The sequence below is a fragment of the Caenorhabditis remanei genome, chromosome X (assembly GCF_010183535.1).
Source record: "Caenorhabditis remanei strain PX506 chromosome X, whole genome shotgun sequence".
Lineage (NCBI taxonomy): Eukaryota > Metazoa > Nematoda > Chromadorea > Rhabditida > Rhabditidae > Caenorhabditis > Caenorhabditis remanei.
In genome coordinates this window covers 10,808,243-10,825,613 of record NC_071333.1, presented here as the reverse complement: position 1 = coordinate 10,825,613, position 17,371 = coordinate 10,808,243, and the positions used below count along the sequence as shown (strand labels likewise).

Genomic DNA, 17,371 nt, shown 5'->3' with positions numbered 1-17,371 from the left:
ATAAATATTATGCATGGCATCTGTGTTGTTCATTGTTCGAGATATGTATGACCTTAAAGAAAGGTTTATCTTGAAAAAGAAGAGTATTATAGAATTTTTTCTTTCAAATTGTGATTGATTTTAAAGCGGTGCATGTCGAGGATTCTCATTCGCCTTCAGGATATGTCAAGAAAATGAAAAGGATTGAGGTTTAATGAGAAATAAGTCTAGGAGCTCATTCCCTAAACCTATAGAAACTGAGAAAGGGAATCTTAAATTGAAAGAAGAACATTCTCTGTTCATTGCCGTTGTTTCAGTTTTTTCTTCGAATCGTGTACCTGAAACAATTTCTGTTGGATGATTCATGAATCACAAGGAAATGAACAATCATATTTTCTCTATAAGAAACAAAGTGTCTTCCATGAAATAGGTTCAATAACATTATCCATGTGGTTACAAGGCCAAACCTTTATGACCAAATAGGATAATTGTTGGATCTGGCTCACATACGATAGCTCCAATTAACGACGTGTTTTCAACGACCCAAGTGGTGCTAATTGCACAGCTCTTTTCCTTGTATTGCCCATCCTGAAAAGGCATAAAGTCGTAGGCTTCAAATTAAACATCCAATTTCTCCCCGAGCTCTTATTCTCATTCTGTTGGTAAAATGACGTCTCCCACGGTGAGTTCTTTGAATCTATTATTTCAGTTTCTCTGAATATCTATTTCAGAATATGGGAAATAATAAGTTTTCACATGATTTCTTTACGTGGAATAATACTAATACATCCGTAAGTTGGTCCCTATATTGTTTAGGAATAAGTTCTGAATTCAGATGTCACAGTCAACCCCAAATATCAAACCACCACCAAAACGGAGCAACCGACCGACCAAAAGGACAACATTCACTTCTGAGCAGGTGAACCACTCATAAATTGACATTTCCAATTATTCCAGTCAATTTATTCTGTTAAGGTCACACTTTTGGAATTGGAATTTGCAAAGAATGAATACATCTGCAAAGATCGACGAGGAGAATTGGCACAAGTTATTGACCTAACCGAATGCCAAGTTAAAACTTGGTTTCAGAATAGGCGAACAAAGAAAAGAAGGTGAATATTGGGAAATGTATTAGGAAAATTGACACAGGAAGATTAAGAAAAATCAAAATTTAACGTTTTCAGATGCAATTCACCACTCCGAAAGAGCATGATCTGCAAACCTGACGAACGTTCCTCATCCCCATCCCCAACTCCATACGTCTCTCCGCCACTACCGATGCCCAGTTTACAATCGTTCTTCCAAGGATGGCCCACACACTTCTCGTACCAACTTCCAATTGATCAACAGAACAAGAATACATAAACATCTGACGTTCAACATCCGTTGTCTACATTTATATCATAATTGAGTCCGTTCTATCGGAAATTACATCATGTCTATTTTTGTACACAAATCTAATAAAATGTTCCGTTTCTCCTTATGTGCTTTGTTACTTCCTATATTTTCTAATGAGTCATTAAAGTAAAGTTTCAAATTCTTTTTTAACTGCACGTCTACAGAGAACCTAAAGAATTTCAATTAGTTTAGAATCAAGACAAAGAAACGAAAAGATCAATGATTGGGGGTCACTTTAAACATTGTGATGGTCATTTTGGCGTCTAGAAAACAGGTATTTAATCAGAGACCCAACCTATGTGCCTGATCAAATCAAATGACACAAATAATGTTCGCCCTGGTATTGATTGCTTTATTGGTTTCCCCAGCTTTTTGTCAATCAGGATGCACTTCAGAGTTGACTTTTGGAAAGACTTGCTCTCAAAATAAAACGTCGACTAAGGTATTTTCAAATTAGTTTTACCATAAATTTATACACTTTTTCAGTGGTATTTTGATTCGAAGCTTTCTTTCTGCTATCCATATCAATTTCTTGGATGTGATGAAGGAACCAATTCTTTTGAGTCAAGTGATTTGTGCCTCGAATTTTGTAAACCTGGTGAGCTAACATTTTTCTTCCGAGACTTTTTGAATTAGTTGATCTCAGTTAGTTTCGTTATATCAACAATCCATTGACTAATTTTAGAAATAAATTCAATTTCAGCCGACCAATTTTCGTGCGGTGGAAACACTGACGCCGACGGTGTCTGCTTTTCTCCAGGTGATCACGGATGCAAGAAAGGGACAGACTGCGTGATGGGAGGAACTGTTGGATTCTGTTGTAACAAGGAAATTCAAGGTACGTGAAATAATGATGTACGGGGACAAACCACCCATAAAGTTATTGGTTGGATAACCGGAAGAAATTTTCAGTAGTATCTGCAACAGTGATTAGTAAAAAATCACTGATTACTCATTTGATTTCAAAAAACTTCCTGCTCTGATTATTCTAGAAAGAAGTGAATCCAAGCAAAACCTGATGCAGATGATGTATTTCATTTTCCGCGCGTCATCACTATAGTTGAAGTACTTTCAATTTCTCACGGCATCGGACAATATACTCAAAAAACTTTTTCAATTTCACGCTTCAAATAGAATAGTCTGCCCATCATATTTCCACTTGATCACATTTCAGACGAATGGAACAAAGAGCACTCTCCAAAGTGCTCAAAGGGGAATGTTGTACAATTCAAGCAATGGTTTGGAATGACTCCATTAATTGGACGGAACTGTAACCATAAGTTAGTTTTGATTAATTGAAACCAGTTGAAATCAAATCAAATTTATTCTTCAAATCTAATTCGTCATTTCCCTCTTTTCAGGTTTTGCCCAACTGGTTCAACATGTATCCAAGGCAAATGGACTGCTCACTGCTGTCAGTAAAAGCTTTTCAGTTTTCCCTTTCTGTAGTATATGTGTTCAATAAAATGTTTCGAGAAAGTGTCAAGTAAGAATTACAAGAAATGCGTCAAAGTGTCATAAGAAGACATTTGGCCTGCGGCTATTCAGACACTTGAGTTCTAGAAGCTTCCGTAATTGAGTTATTTGGTTGAAGACATGTAGGTTTTATTTTCTCTAGTCATAAAAACCTTAATCTGATTCCGTCTTGACATGCACGCGCCAACAACTTTTGACCGTTGTTAGTATATTCCGGAAGTTGGATTTTATAACTGCATATCTGATTTAAAAAATGCAACTCTGTGCAAAAATTCACCATGTTTGACCTCAGGCACAATGAGCCTTATCGCATTAGAGCCGCCATGTGCTCGAAGAAAAAAAGAGATGCAAAACGTTGCTGAATGAATTAATTAACTTTTCCCATTCTCATACTTTCAGTTTAATTAATACGGAGTAAAACTTTCGTATTCACGTGTATGGGAAAAGTATGATGTTGAACAAAGCACAATGTCTTTGTTCAGGGCAAATGTTCTTGAAAATAAATCTAAAATTCCTTTGATTTCTGATGAATAATTGATCATAAAATGTCATGATCTACGGAAGGTAGTGTAAACAACCGTGGATTTTACAGGAAAAGAGACATTGTGATTCGGGATCAGATTAAACAAATCCGCAGACGCTCAGACAGAAGTATAGTCACAATTCACAACAACAATATTTACTGTGACGTGTATTCTAGACTTTTGAGTATCTATGAAATCAAAAAATGACACATCTCCCACACAATGTTTCTATGACGAGCGGATAGTTCACAAGTTTATCTAGTATTTCAGCTCGACTAACTTTCTTAGGCTCCACCGATCTGATCATACACTAATAAGGTACTTCTATATTTGTGTTTCTCCACATCACATGTACCTTCAGTCTTGGTTTTTCAGAATCCAGTTACATCATATAATCAGGGTTTTTCTTATAAACAATATCACTTCAATGCACTCTAATAATTTTTCTTATTCTGTTTGCGTATAATCTCGCCATCTAGGTCACTACAGAGAAAGTGGGCGGCGCTTGAGTTGTTCAGCTGCGAAGGCCACTGAAAATAAATGGGCGGAGTCGGAGCAAAAAGTCAGTAGATAAAAGGGCCGATCTGTGTGAGAGACCTCACTCTTCATCACGCTCACTTCGACACTTGAAGAATGGCGCGCTTCACTCCTCTCCTTCTCATCCTTCTGGCCCTTGTCCCACTCTACTACTCTTTGGATTGCAGGTATGTCATAATGAACACCAGGCATAGTTTGAATACATTCTTTTTCATTTAGAAAGTTCTCTTTTGCACCAGCTTGTCGTGGAATCATGCTGAAAAGATCCGGAGGTCACCCAATGATCGACCAATCACAGCAAAACCTTGTCAACGCTGTAAGCTACATCAAGTGATCATAGTATAGGGAATATATAATGGTGTTTCAGAAGGATTGGGAAAAAGAGATGTTGGAGCTCCTCATCCGCCACATTGAAGACGAAGCGTTGATCGCCAACTCAGACTGCGTCAATGTGTCCGTGCTCCGAGACCGTCTCGTCAATGCTAGAAACGGTAATATAGTCGAAGTAGCCCTTCACATATGAATTCCAATTTTTCAGAGTTGTCGCAATAAACTGAGACATTTTTATTACAAAAAACAAATCCAATTTATCACTAATGAAACCATCTACACTGTGAGATCAAATATAACCTATTCCAACGTGAGCACACCTGACGATTACCTATTGAGGGAGGATGAATGGCGAATTTCAGAACATTGTCAGCAGCTAGAACACACAACAGCAACAATCGTTCATTCTTTTCTCCGTTTCTAATTTATTGTTTCCTATAACTTTCTTCCACACTTGTCGCCTATACCCCTTCTTGCTGTCTTGGTCACTCTTTCTTTCCTACTAATGAATAAACCTGTTGAATACAAAAAAGTCTTCGGTATTTTATTAAACTCAGAATGAGGGGGACTATACACACGGAAAAAGCTAAGGGCGAAAATAGAATGGGTAACAGGGAAATGACGAGACGAACAGCTGATAACTAATTCAGCATTAAACTCCTACGTGTACCTAAACAAATCTATACCCGTACTTGGGGCCATTGTGTTTAGCCAACATACATTGCTGATTTTAATTCAACATGTGGTAAGGTACCATAAACTATCATTGACACAAACAAAACTTGGGAGATTTTTCATTAAGACTAACACCCTTTTCATCAAAACCAAGGCATTTCTAGAAAACAACAAAAGGCCGTCGATCAACCTTACATCCAGATTGTCGTAAATGAAATCATGGAGGTCCGCATTGAAAAATAGTCTTTCTTAGAATTGTATTACGTATATTTTATCCAGATAACAAGAATCGCAGTAAAGGGGTTAAAAATATAAACAATTGTTTCGAATTGAAGAGTGAAGGACGATGGATGAAGGGTTGAAAGTTTGGAGGGTTGAACTTAACAAGTATGTTCATTACACGCGTTTTGTGACTGAATCTTTCACTGGGTTGTTGGAAAAGGGTAGGGACAGGCAAATTGTGGAAAACAAGAAAAATAGTGTAGAGTTCAGTTATTAATAAATGAAAGCACTTCTTGAGTATCTGAAAGACATTGTTATGACAGAATTGTGAAAGAATAATAGGGTAAGGTTAGTTTAAAATGAAGAGTATATGAGGTTACAAACGATTATTTGGATTCCACCACAAATCTTCTTTGGGTGGTTTTTTAGAATCTTCAGAGGGATTGAAATATGGTGAACTCCAGAAGGAAGTTGGAGAATGAGATATAAGGGGTAGAGACGTCATGGAAAAGTGACTATCACTTCGTCGATGTCTTGGCTGCGGAGAATTCAGTGCTGTCCTGACTCCTCTTGACGGTGTGATCGGTGGTAGAAAACTCGATGGTCCTGGAGTGTCTCGATACGGACTGATATCCCAGTGGCGTTGTCGTTTTGAAAGGTCTCCGACTGATTTGGCACCTGCAAATATTTGATGGGTCTGTGGGTTCAAGAGTTTACCGACAGATCGAATCGTTTTGTTTTTCAGAAATTTTCGATCTCATTAAAATGTTTTGGTTGAAAGAATTTCTTATCAGTTGCAAAACTCAAAAATATGTCTCGAGATGAATTTCAAAACTTTTCTAAGAAACATTATACGCACCTCTGAGAGCATTGGCAGAGGTGACTCGACTGGCCCTTGAGCCCGAGAGATCACGTGCTGAACCTGTCACGGCTTTCAGTTCTTGTCTCCGAATCGCAATTTTCCGACTGATTACTGAGTGTCTTGTGCTCCGTGAGGTTAGTGAAGCGGGAGTTTCATCACCATTTCTTGGAGTCGTAGCTTTTGAGGTGAACTTGCTACTGTGACGACTACTGTGAACACTTGATGAGGGGCCAGCTGATCCATTCTGAAAAAATATGTTCATCACAAAAGAAAAACAAAACAATACGTACCGCGCTAGTTTTCTTTTTCAGAAGACTACTTTTCTTTGTTGGGGTTTGTGGATGGAATGGTTTTTGGGGTTTGGTTTTCATCTCTGACTTATGCAAGTTCTCCATGGACCGTTGCAATGTAACATCGGGGATTTCTGGTGAGCTGACCACTGGGTGTACATGTTTAGCAGGTGAAAGTCTCGGCAAATCAACATCAGACGTTTCTTCGGTTGCCTCGACCACTTTACGTTTGAAAATATATCGTGGTGCAATATGGGCCCGTGGTTCGAGGAAAGCTCTGAAAAATTATAATAGGTACACTTTTAAATAGTGGCTAAGAGAGAAATGTACCTAGTAGTCGGTGGACAAGATATTGAAGTGTCCTGTGGGTATTCTAAAGCTGCTTCTGCTGCGATTTCAGCACTCTTCTCAGATATACTAGACAATGTTCTTTCCGGTTTCCTTCGTCGCACATATTTTCGATAAGGATGTACAGGATATCGCATTGGGTCTTGCTTCATTTTCTCAATTTTCTTGAAAAACGCGATTTCAGGATCACTCTCGTCTGTGGACGGAACTAATTCACTGCCGCCACCACTCCGTCGTAATATTTTCTTCTTTTCCTGTATTGCTCTGGCTCCTTGCGGAACAAACACTTCCGGTTCATTATCCTGTTCATCAATCTGAGAGATCCGTTGTTTCGCACTACTTTGTCTTGATTGTGACGTGCTTGGAATCTTAGATTTTCTTGATGACGCACTCGATTTCGCAGACGATTTTCGACTCTCTATCTTTTTTGGGGTTTCAGGCTTGACTGGTTTTACGTCAGAATCTTCTGTACTTTCCACAGTTGCAGCGACGACAGGAGTGACTTTTTCGAGTTCATGGAATATTGGAGTAGGGTCTTTAGGAGATAATGGTAGTTCGATTCCACGTTTAGCCATTTCAATCAACAATGCTGCTTCAAGTGACTTTTCCAAAGATGGTGAGAACGGCCTACTCTCAATCTCAACTGCTGGAACTATTTCTTTTGAAGGACCTTCTCCAGAATCAGGACGGGTTGGTGAAGCGTTTTTAGAAGTATGGAATGAAGTAACGCCAATCATGTCTGCCAGTTTTGAATCCGTTTCCTTTCTAAAATTAGTTTTGATTAGAAAAAACACACACTAAGTTGAATAGTAATACATTAATGTTTCTTTTTGTTCCTCCAAGTTCTTTTGAATGTCCTCCACACTTTCCGTTAGTTTCTCAGTGGTGGTATCAATTACAACTGGCGGTGTTTTCTTTTCTTCAGAAACTGGTTGTTGAGCTGGAGGGGGTTGCTGCTTCCTGAAACAAAACATGTATATGAATAAACCAAACAATGAATACGAACTCTGTTTCTTCCTTGTATGGTTTTGCTGTGAACATTATTGCAGAGTTATCCGATTTGTCTGTTCGGACAGTTGGAATAGTTTTTGTTGTTCTAGAAGTTTCAGCCAGTCTAGCTTCAAACATTTGTTCCAATGAATCTACACTGGCTTTTCTCTCTGAAAAAAATCTTATCTTCATCTTCAGATCCAGATTGGGTTTTTACCAGTCAAATCAGATTTCGAGTATTGTTGTCCAAGTACTCGATATGTCTCCCAAATGGTTGGCTGCACACCAATTGAATGCGACGAGGCTGGTCTTTCCGCTTCCGGCACCTTGAAAAAATCCTTTTCTTTTTCAAAAAACACGATGTTTATTTTTACTTGTTGTTCATGTGGAGCACTGCCTCCCGTATCTCTTTCCTTCTCCCTTCCAGTTGTATCTTCCAAATTGGGTGTTGAAGTGCTTGTTGTAATTGGCACAGGAAGAGGCAATGGTAAACTGGGAAGTTGAGGAGCACTGTCGTTTGCCGAGACGAGAGACACAGAGCTCGAGTTCTAAAAATAGAATAGATGATCACTTCCTTTTATTTCAAGTGTTTATGAAAAAAGTACCTTTTCAAGGATAGGCGTTTCCATTATCCCGACGGGTGTTGGAGGCTCAGAGTTCGTTGATATTTTGGCAAGACTACTGACTTTAGGCAAGGATTCAGAGTTTTTCATTGTAGGAACAGGGGTCTGAAAATGCATTGGTTTACAATACGACACATGACAATCTGACCTCGTTAACTTCTTCTATTACTTGACTCATATCTGGCGGTCTCGATACTTTTTTCCTGCGGAAATCTGCAAACGCAAAAGCACTGGCGACTGATGTTGAACCTTTTGCACTGTGTTTCAAGCTTTCAGCAAATATCGCTTTCATATGAGGCAATCTTTCTCGGTTTCCATTAGGATCCAAATTCTTTGCAGCCTTTGGACCAATGACCTGATAAACATTAATTGACTTTGATACTTCAAGGTTTATTTAAAACTTACCACTGTCTGCAAACCATCAGCATTCACAGGATGAATGGCAATGTGTCGACAACACCGGTTCCGACAAAGGGAATAACAAGCAATACAGGAAAGCAAGGATAGCATGAATGCTCCGAGAAGGAACATCAACCAGACAATTAGACATATTCCAAACACCATAATGCAACTGAAAAATAAATTATTTTGCTTATTACAGTAATATTTATAACTTACTCAGATTCTTCTGGAAAGCCTTCGCAAAGTCTACCATAACCATCCGACGTGTCAGTTGTTCCTTTCTTACAACGACATGCATATCTCAATTCTTCACTATCCAAAACACAATCTGAGTAAACATGACAGTGATTGAACTCCGAGTCAGAACACAAGTTGCTTCCGAGTGCTGAAAAAGAATCTTGATTGATGAATAAAAGTTTTTAAATATACCTTCTGCAGTGACATTCAAACTGCCTGGTTCTCCGAAAGATCTTGTTGTTAGGAGCCGGTTAATTTCTTGCAAACTACAATCTTCACACTTTACAGTTGCTATTAGAAAATAGTCATGTTCTGTTGGACGAATACAGGACTGATACGACTGGCCGATCTGAATAAGCTTTTGTGTTTCAAGAACAAAAGTAGAAATCTACCTTCTGATGAAGTATTCTTTGCTTCTGTTCGAAAGATGCTTTGTTTGTATTGCAAATGGAATTCACATGAATTTTCACATTCATCAATGATAAAGTTTCTAAAAAACGGTGGTAACCTAGTTTTCTCTATTTGAACCAACCTTCACACTGTCCAGTCCCTGTATTTTTGAATTGCCCGTTTGGACAATCACAAACTACAGATGAACCTTGATCAGACATCTTTAGGAGACAATCATCAACCTGTGGGTCTCCAGTTTTAACTGTTGTCGTCTCGGCTGTTGACGTGGAAACACCATCATTTGTAGAACTGGATTCAGTTGACGTGATAGAAAAGACGCTGCTTGTGGGTATTGGAGATGAAGTAGTGTGCATTGTTGGACCGATGTGGATAATCTTATTTGATCCAGTTACCAGTCCTGATCCAGTTTCTATTCCTGTCCCTTGAGGTTCTCCAATATTTCCTTCGGATGGTCCGTGCTTACCAATTTCCTCAACAACTCCATTTGGTCCAACATGAATAATCTTAGATCCAGACGTGGGCCTTGAAGTACTTGTTGCCGGATGCGAGTTTTCTTCTGTCTCAGTTGTTTCATGACCACTTGGGGGAAGTGTCGGAGGTGTTTTTTCTTCTATGAAACCCTCTGGTGATGGAGTTTTTCTTGTACTACTGGGCGTTGTGAAATCAGTGTCAGGGACCTCGAACCCGGATGAAGTTGGAATTTTTGTTTGCACATATTTCTCAATTTCGGATTGGGGAATCAGTGTTGGCAACGCTCCGTGATCAATAATTGGTGGTTTGTTGGTAATGAACTGGCCACCGGGATACATTGGAGAAGGACGAGTAGTAAAGAAACTAGGAATAGTGAGAGGTCTTTGAGTTGGAACATTTGGTAGCACACGACCAGGGATAAAAGGTACCAATGTGTCTCCCGTTCCTTTTGGTTCAATGTTGGAATTCACAGAGTTTTCAGTGTTTTCAGGGTATTCAACATTACCTTTGCGAGGAATATACTCCGGAATTCCAGAATGTTCATCAGGACCTCGAGTCACTGGACGGAATCCGGCAGGAGGAACAGTTTGAAATATACTTGAAGGTGTGTTAACAGAAGGTCTTGTCGGTAGATCAAACGGATTGATTCCTGGTGGTGAACCTCCTCCATTTCCATATTCGAACTCTTCTTCTTCTAGAACATCCGGTTTTTTCGAAGTCACAGGTCGACTTATTATTATCCCTGGTCTTATGGGGGGAATCTTCTCGGAACCTTCTTCGATAGGTGGGTAGGTAATCGGCGGAAGTGGACCTTGATGATGTGAATCCGGTGTGGTGGTCACAATTGGAATTGGCCAGTTGTTTAGAGGTGAAGGCGCTGTGATGGGTGGCAAGTCTGGCCGTCCGGGAAAAATGAGAGGTGCTTGAGGATACTGAGTCTGACTAATAGATGGAATTGTGATCAGACGAAATTTGTGAGATTGAGTGTATGCTTCTGTTGGTGGAAAGTGAGTTGAAGAATGGGATGGAAAGAAATCCCCAATTGGTTCATTTGGTTTTTGGATGCTTGTTACTCTTGATATTTCAACACCGGATGGTGGAACAAAGAAATCTCCAGGTTCCTCACTTGGGAAAATTGGGAAATTGCTTAGTGGTGGTTGGGTATTTCCGAATGGTGAAGATGTTATGAAAGGGTATTTTGGAGTTGTGTGGTCCCCAGCTGTCTCTGATGAAATAGATGAGACAGGAGCAGGAATTGTTGGTGGTTTAGAACACATTGAACAACCTTCTACGTATAGAGATGGATGATCCTCAGGAGGTGGGGGTATAGGTTTTGGGAGAATGAGACCAGTCTGATTTCTTGCACATCGGTATGCATGTTCCAATGGCATGACATAGTTCTCATCTGAAAAAATCGTTTTAAAAGATTGTTGAAAGACGATATCCTGTTACCTTCGTCACTTCCATCGATACAATCTTTCTTTCCATCTAATAACCATTCCCATAAGACACATTCGCCATAACCTTTGCACGGAAACGATGTTTTATCCGCACATAATTTTTCTTCTGAAATCAAGTCAAGTTTTTATGACAACAATGTGGATAATATTTATCAATCATCTCATTCATGTACTCTTAAAACCAATTCATATTCACGTGTTAGCGGCTTCCACCCTTCGATGAAATAAATAAATAAAATTAAATAGACTCACTTGAAGCTGAACACCAAGGTAACTGTTTTGAAGAGCCATCACATTTTGGATATACAATACAAGACAGTGCATCTTTGTAGTCTGCACAATAAACTGGTCCACAACTAACTTGACCGATGAAACACCCTAAAACGGTGAAAACTGTCAGATTATTATCAGAAAAATGGAGAACTCACATTCATCGCTACCATCCATACAATCAGGTTTTCCATCTCGAAACTGTGAAATTGGAACACACTGACCTAACCCGCAATCATAGTCACCCAACATACAACGTCCTGGTACCCTCATTCGAATCGCTGCAAATTTGAAATCTATGTTGAATATCCGTCAGACACTTACCATCATAGGATAAAAACTGCGGAAAGGCAAAAATTGGAAAGACGACCAAATATTGAAAGACGGTCAGCATGGAAAGACTGGAACTGGTTACATGTGTACTCTTGAGCAGACAACATCAGAATGTCTCACTCATCCAATACTTGTGATCTTTTCAAGCGAGATCTGCAACAGAAAATCTAATTGTTATATAAAGTTATTCCAAGTCTAATATCATAAAAATATTCCAGATAACTATACAAAATGAGCACACATCTGACATGATTGGGAGGAGGGAAATGGGGACAGGAAAAGTATAAGGAGCTATTAAAGTGCACATTGGAACAATTGGGAGCAGTGTCCATTACATGGAGGGGCAATAATAGCTCCTTTGGAATGCGTCAGTAACTATAGTCGGTGAGTTGAAACAAGAAAAGACACAAAGATAGCTGTGGACATGTCGGAGGGAGCGCAACCTTCGTTTCCGATCATTTTCCATCAATCTTTTTGAGTTATTTTCTTATAAAGAACAAGATTTGGAAACGCGTATAATTCTGTGAAATAGCATAAAGAAAAATGATTTTAGACAAGACATTTTGGCTCGACGTGAAGAAAAAATTTAAGTCACAATATCACATATTGGTCGCTTCACTATTTTTAAAGATTTACACAAAAATGATATGCATTCTGTTTCTAGTTAAGATGGAATAATGACGTAGAAAAGAATTTTGTGAACCCTATAGTGATAGAACTTAACTTTTAATTACAATCAGCTACGAGAAAATGTTTGGAAAGAAAACAGAATATGAAAAAATACTGAACAGTTAACCTATAAGAACAAATGTATGGCTGCTGAAACAGGAATGACCAGTACTGCTATTCAAACACTAATATACATTTAAAACTCCTCAGAGAGACATCACGAAAAAAGTAAGGGCAGTGTACTTGTCAGAAACTACTAGTCAAACAATGTAACCATTTGAGCATGATTAACGCAACAAAACAGATAACACATTGTGGTATTTCTCCCAAAAAAGTATAGTTTGGGTAAGTAGGCAGCAATAGAATTGATGACCGCACGGGCGCTTGGCTTCCCTCCTACAGAGGTGCGCCTTTTATGCTCTTCCGTTTTGTGGTGGACCTTTCTCTTGACCACTCAGTCTACCTTCAATAGCTCACTTTTGACCTACCTCTTAAACCTTTTCTAACTACGTAGCATCCACAAAATTATGGAAGTGAATGAGATGTGTTCAAAGAAACAATCTGATAGACTATCATCAGGTGGCATCAAAACGATACTCGTGTTTTAAGTTTTGGTTTGGGTTACGAAGTTGTGTTGCAATTTTAGTATAGTATGAAAAAAGTCGGAAAAAATAACAAGCGAATCAAAAAAGTCATTGACTTCCGGAACAAGTATACACTCACATATATACATGAAATATTTTGGGTCCCAGGGTTTGGATGAAGAAATAATCGTAAAAGAACAAATTTTTCTTCTTCTGGTGGCATGACAGGAAACCGAGCAGAAAACTCGCCAGTAGTTTTATTGCTACAACCTAAATAGCAACTATAGATGTACACACCCACTCATAGAAACATATTAAGGAAACAAAAACTGTGAAACGCATATTTGCCACATCATAACCCAAAATTGCTACATCGTACAACAACCAGCAAGAAAAGCTGACCAGAAGAGGCACAGTTGGATGCCAGGGGGGAGAGTGTTCAAAAAGTAGTCGACAGCTCTTTTATTCCAGTCTCGGAGATCTGACCGCACACTCTTGCTATTTTCTTCATGTCCACTCGAGGGGCCCCAGGAAAATTACCCTGAATGTCCATTCAAAAACTCAACCAACGATTTTCGTATGTATACATTTTGCTTTATTATGTTTTGCATTGAGATTTCGTAAGTTTTCATAGATTCCGCATTTAGTGGTCCTATGATTGCACATACCTCGAGATTATTTTTGTTCTCTTGTGATTATGTATTGAAAACAATAGGAAATATACAAATTCATATAAATAAAATAGACATTCGCATTGAAAATCATCAAATGCCGCTTTGTTCCGAAGATGTTTCCCACTCCAGTGCTGATAAATCGTCAATCTCGTTGGTAGCTGTAATCACAACATTATTAGAAAAGTATGGGAAACATTTCATTCAACTCTCCACCGATTAAGAAATCAATCTCTACATAAAATTGATGAATAATATTGCTTGCAATTCAATTGAACTAATAATTTTGAATTGGATGAAAAGCGAAAGAAAGAAAAACAAACTAAGAAAAACTTCTAATGACTATTATTAAGAAAAAATGTAACTCACCTTTGCCTAATTTTTCCAATTTTAGCGTTTGGTTCGAACTCTCATTTGGTTGTGCCGTCTGATTTCCATGCATCACTCCAGGTCGACTGTTTCCATTTTCAGATATTCTCATCTCTTGCATTCTTCTTGCTGACGCCAATAACCTATCGGCCACTGTTTCTCCTCTGAACCCTTTCTTCTTTCTCATTTTCTTTGCATCACTTTCATTTGACGTGTCTTCTTGTTGAGATTGTTTTGGACTGACCATTCTGAAAATAATGACTGCACGTATCGATAGGAGCTAATTTGAACAAAAGTGCAAAAGGAATGAAACTGTGGAAAAATGCTCCTAATTTTCTATAACACGAATAAATGTAACACATATTCAACGCGAATAGATATTTTTCCTATTCAAAAAATTGTTCATTGAAATTAAAGGAAAACCTCAATGAAAAACTTCAAATAAAAATAAAGTATGAAGTTGGATGGTGTGTGGTCAATAAAACAACATTCTCATGGGTGAGAGAAGGAGGAATACACAGCTCGCGTGCGTAGGGAATGCGGCCCTTTTCGAAATTGGAGGTCCCGTTCGGTTGTTGATTGTTCTCGTGCAACATTAGTCCCTCGTCCTTTCTTTCTACTCTTCTTCGTCCCTCTTGCCAAAGGTCACATGATATTGGTCAGATACGCTATGTGGCTTATGGAGTTTTCAAACAGAGTGTCCTTGCTTTTGTTAGAGAAGTGCGATATATAGAACGTCAGAGAAGAAAGAACATGATGACAGAATGGCCTCCCATTCAATGATTTTTATCTTAGTTGGCCGAAATCGCCGATTCGTATTGAATTTCTGTTGAATGTCCTTTCGTCATCAATTGAACCCTTTTTTGTGATCTTATCAATTATAGAAATTGTCATCTAAAAGATAAGTAAGGTATCTGAATGTTACTTTTTTATTCACGGAAAATTTCCATTGAAAAATATTAACTGTTAAAGAATAGATGGAATCAATCAAAAAAAATGAGTGAAGTGGGAAGACGGATTAAAAACACTGGAATATTAGTTCTTCTTGGTGGATTTCTCTGACTCCACAGATTCCTTCTTGTCATCATCAGTCGAATCAGCTTCCTTGACTTCTTCAGTCTTGGTATCATCTTCCTTGGACGATGAACCAGCAGATTCAGACGATGAAGCTTTAGTGGACGACGTGGAGGCTCCAGAAGGTTCTCCAGAAGTAGCTGCAGAAGCTGCAGCCATTGGAACTCCTGGTGGTGGTGGTGCCGGCATGAGTTCCATAGCTCTATCAATACCAACTCTCCTAAAACAACTTTCGGTGTTCATGGATTCAGTTATTTTGTAGACTTACCTAGACAAGCTCAAAAATTCCATCAAATACCCGATGTGTTGGGAATCATAGCAGTCCAAACAATAACCCTCCCTGAAAATGAGAAACTTAAAAAATATTTGTATTTTTATCCTCACTTCATTTCAACTCCGGGAGCCTTATGACCACAGACATTGTTCGTAATGATCGGCTTTGAGAAGTCTTCGCGGCAAATGCTTGAGATAGTTTCAATAGCCATCTTCATATCTTCCTCTTTTCCTGGCAATGGAGTCATGGTGAGCATTTCCTCGAATGTTGGAAGTCCCGGGATTCTTGGGAACGACATGCCAGGTGGCAAAACGAAATCAAATCTCTCAGGTTCTTCGCCAGACATATTCTGAAAATATGTTTTTATTGAAAACCAGTGTACCTCAAAAGAGAAACATTTCTACGTGTGAAGTTTGATTAAAAATATGTTATTGTTTTTTTTCTCCGGTAATACGGAAACAAAAAACATCTGCTTCAAAAAACATTTGATACCATTGTTGTAGATGCAACACGGGGAGTGAAAAGCAGTCGTCGATGTGGAGAACGACACAAAAAGTGATGGAATAATACAAGCAAAAAAAGGGGTGGGATTGTTCTTTGAAAAAAGATGAGATAGTATCATCGATAGAAGAGGCGACACAGACTACCGCACACCCACACACAATTTTTTTCGGCTAGAGTGCACTTTTTTTATGACCGAATAGGGCACTGAAAATGAATATAGAGGCGGGAAGACACATGGAGCAGACACACGAATTGTACGAAGGGAAAACGAACGAAACAATCTGTTCATTTCGACACCGTCGTCAGATTTTACGAGCAGAAGTTGACTGTTATCATTCAATTAGAAATGATGATGATACAGGGACTTGATATGGGGCAAGATCACATTCAGATGGCGCCAGAGAAGAATGGAATTTTCGAACGAAAAAGAATAGAACAGAGAAGAGAAGAACTTCCGTCAAGTTTTTTTCTTTCTTATGTCTTTTTTCGAATTCCTATGTTGATCTAAGACTTGAAGATAGAAATCTGTCTCGTCGTCACTTCTCAAATTCCACAGAAAGGGCAGAAGGTGACACGTTTTTCGACTTTTGTCGACAGAAAACCTTCAAAAGTTCACATTTTTAAATTCGACAACCAGCGCACAAGGTGAAGATATTATCTATTTCGTCGCCTGTTCATAATGAGCTTATTTAAAAATATTTACGATAATACCTTTACAGACAAAATTGCATTAGAAATCAAAAGCGTTCTGATAAACATATAACAATCGGGAAGCATATAAAATAATTCCTAAAACGGAAAATAGTTTAAACCTATTTTTCCTTTAAAAATTCATTTCGTTTGTACATATGCTAACTTTTGTCCACATGTTCTCTGAAACAAAACTAGTCTTAGAAAGTGTAAAGGGATAGGATAGTTCAACCTTGAAAGCATCTGTCATTTTCCTCTAGGGAACTACGCCCATTGGGGGTTCACAAATATCTCCGCAAGGATGCTCGCAAGTTGTAAAAAATGAATGTCGCCTCCCTGAATACGTAACGCAAAAATGGAGAATAGTGCGGCTATAGCAAAAAAAAGTATTTGGAGAGTATAAATGTTTAGTTTACATTGTAAATATCCTTTTAAATTTGAAACGCACGTTAAGAAATTAAGAACTATTAGGTGATGACAGCAGGTACAAACAGAATATTTCCGGGTAGGCACAATTTGTATGAATGCGAAAATGGTCGGGAGAAATAAGTTTCATCAATAAAACCCAAAGATGCTTTACACAAAAAAATCTAATGAAACAATTGATTTATTTTGTTGTTTAAAAAATCTATTTCATGGAATTCCTATTTTTCATTTTTGTCATGCTTTCAACTTTAAAAGCTATGGCCGGTTATTAT

At 38.4% G+C, this 17,371-nt stretch overlaps 6 protein-coding genes across 6 annotated transcripts; 3 read left to right on the top strand and 3 right to left on the bottom strand.

Annotated features, from left to right (window-relative positions):
- Positions 1-713: 713 nt before the first annotated feature.
- On the top strand, positions 714-1,344 carry GCK72_024145 (uncharacterized protein; the record flags this gene model as incomplete). Its single annotated transcript, XM_053735742.1, has 4 exons — positions 714-770; positions 815-898; positions 955-1,091; positions 1,164-1,344. The coding sequence occupies 4 exons, from the start codon at positions 714-716 to the stop codon at positions 1,342-1,344; spliced, it is 459 nt and encodes a 152-aa protein (XP_053579308.1).
- Positions 1,345-1,705: 361 nt separating this feature from the next.
- GCK72_024144 (uncharacterized protein) lies at positions 1,706-2,799 on the top strand (the record flags this gene model as incomplete). The annotated part of the gene is made up of 5 exons (XM_003118176.2): positions 1,706-1,819; positions 1,864-1,975; positions 2,081-2,215; positions 2,552-2,657; positions 2,739-2,799. 5 exons carry the CDS (start codon positions 1,706-1,708, stop codon positions 2,797-2,799), a joined length of 528 nt encoding a protein of 175 aa, XP_003118224.2.
- Positions 2,800-4,010: 1,211 nt separating this feature from the next.
- Positions 4,011-4,466, top strand: GCK72_024143 (uncharacterized protein; the record flags this gene model as incomplete). Its single annotated transcript, XM_003117508.2, has 4 exons — positions 4,011-4,081; positions 4,134-4,230; positions 4,282-4,405; positions 4,453-4,466. The coding sequence occupies 4 exons, from the start codon at positions 4,011-4,013 to the stop codon at positions 4,464-4,466; spliced, it is 306 nt and encodes a 101-aa protein (XP_003117556.1).
- Positions 4,467-5,517: 1,051 nt separating this feature from the next.
- GCK72_024142 (uncharacterized protein) lies at positions 5,518-11,899 on the bottom strand (the record flags this gene model as incomplete). The annotated part of the gene is made up of 19 exons (XM_053735741.1): positions 5,518-5,819; positions 6,001-6,247; positions 6,294-6,570; positions 6,624-7,406; positions 7,458-7,601; positions 7,648-7,801; positions 7,849-7,957; positions 8,006-8,179; positions 8,237-8,359; positions 8,403-8,609; positions 8,660-8,825; positions 8,873-9,041; positions 9,086-9,242; positions 9,286-9,383; positions 9,426-11,180; positions 11,228-11,341; positions 11,488-11,613; positions 11,664-11,786; positions 11,830-11,899. The coding sequence occupies 19 exons, from the start codon at positions 11,897-11,899 to the stop codon at positions 5,518-5,520; spliced, it is 5,298 nt and encodes a 1,765-aa protein (XP_053579307.1).
- Positions 11,900-13,855: 1,956 nt separating this feature from the next.
- On the bottom strand, positions 13,856-14,378 carry GCK72_024141 (uncharacterized protein; the record flags this gene model as incomplete). Its single annotated transcript, XM_003117577.2, has 2 exons — positions 13,856-13,923; positions 14,132-14,378. The coding sequence occupies 2 exons, from the start codon at positions 14,376-14,378 to the stop codon at positions 13,856-13,858; spliced, it is 315 nt and encodes a 104-aa protein (XP_003117625.2).
- A 788-nt stretch (positions 14,379-15,166) lies between these two features.
- On the bottom strand, positions 15,167-15,825 carry GCK72_024140 (uncharacterized protein; the record flags this gene model as incomplete). The annotated part of the gene is made up of 3 exons (XM_003117834.2): positions 15,167-15,425; positions 15,474-15,545; positions 15,590-15,825. 3 exons carry the CDS (start codon positions 15,823-15,825, stop codon positions 15,167-15,169), a joined length of 567 nt encoding a protein of 188 aa, XP_003117882.2.
- Between the last annotated feature and the right edge of the window lie 1,546 nt (positions 15,826-17,371).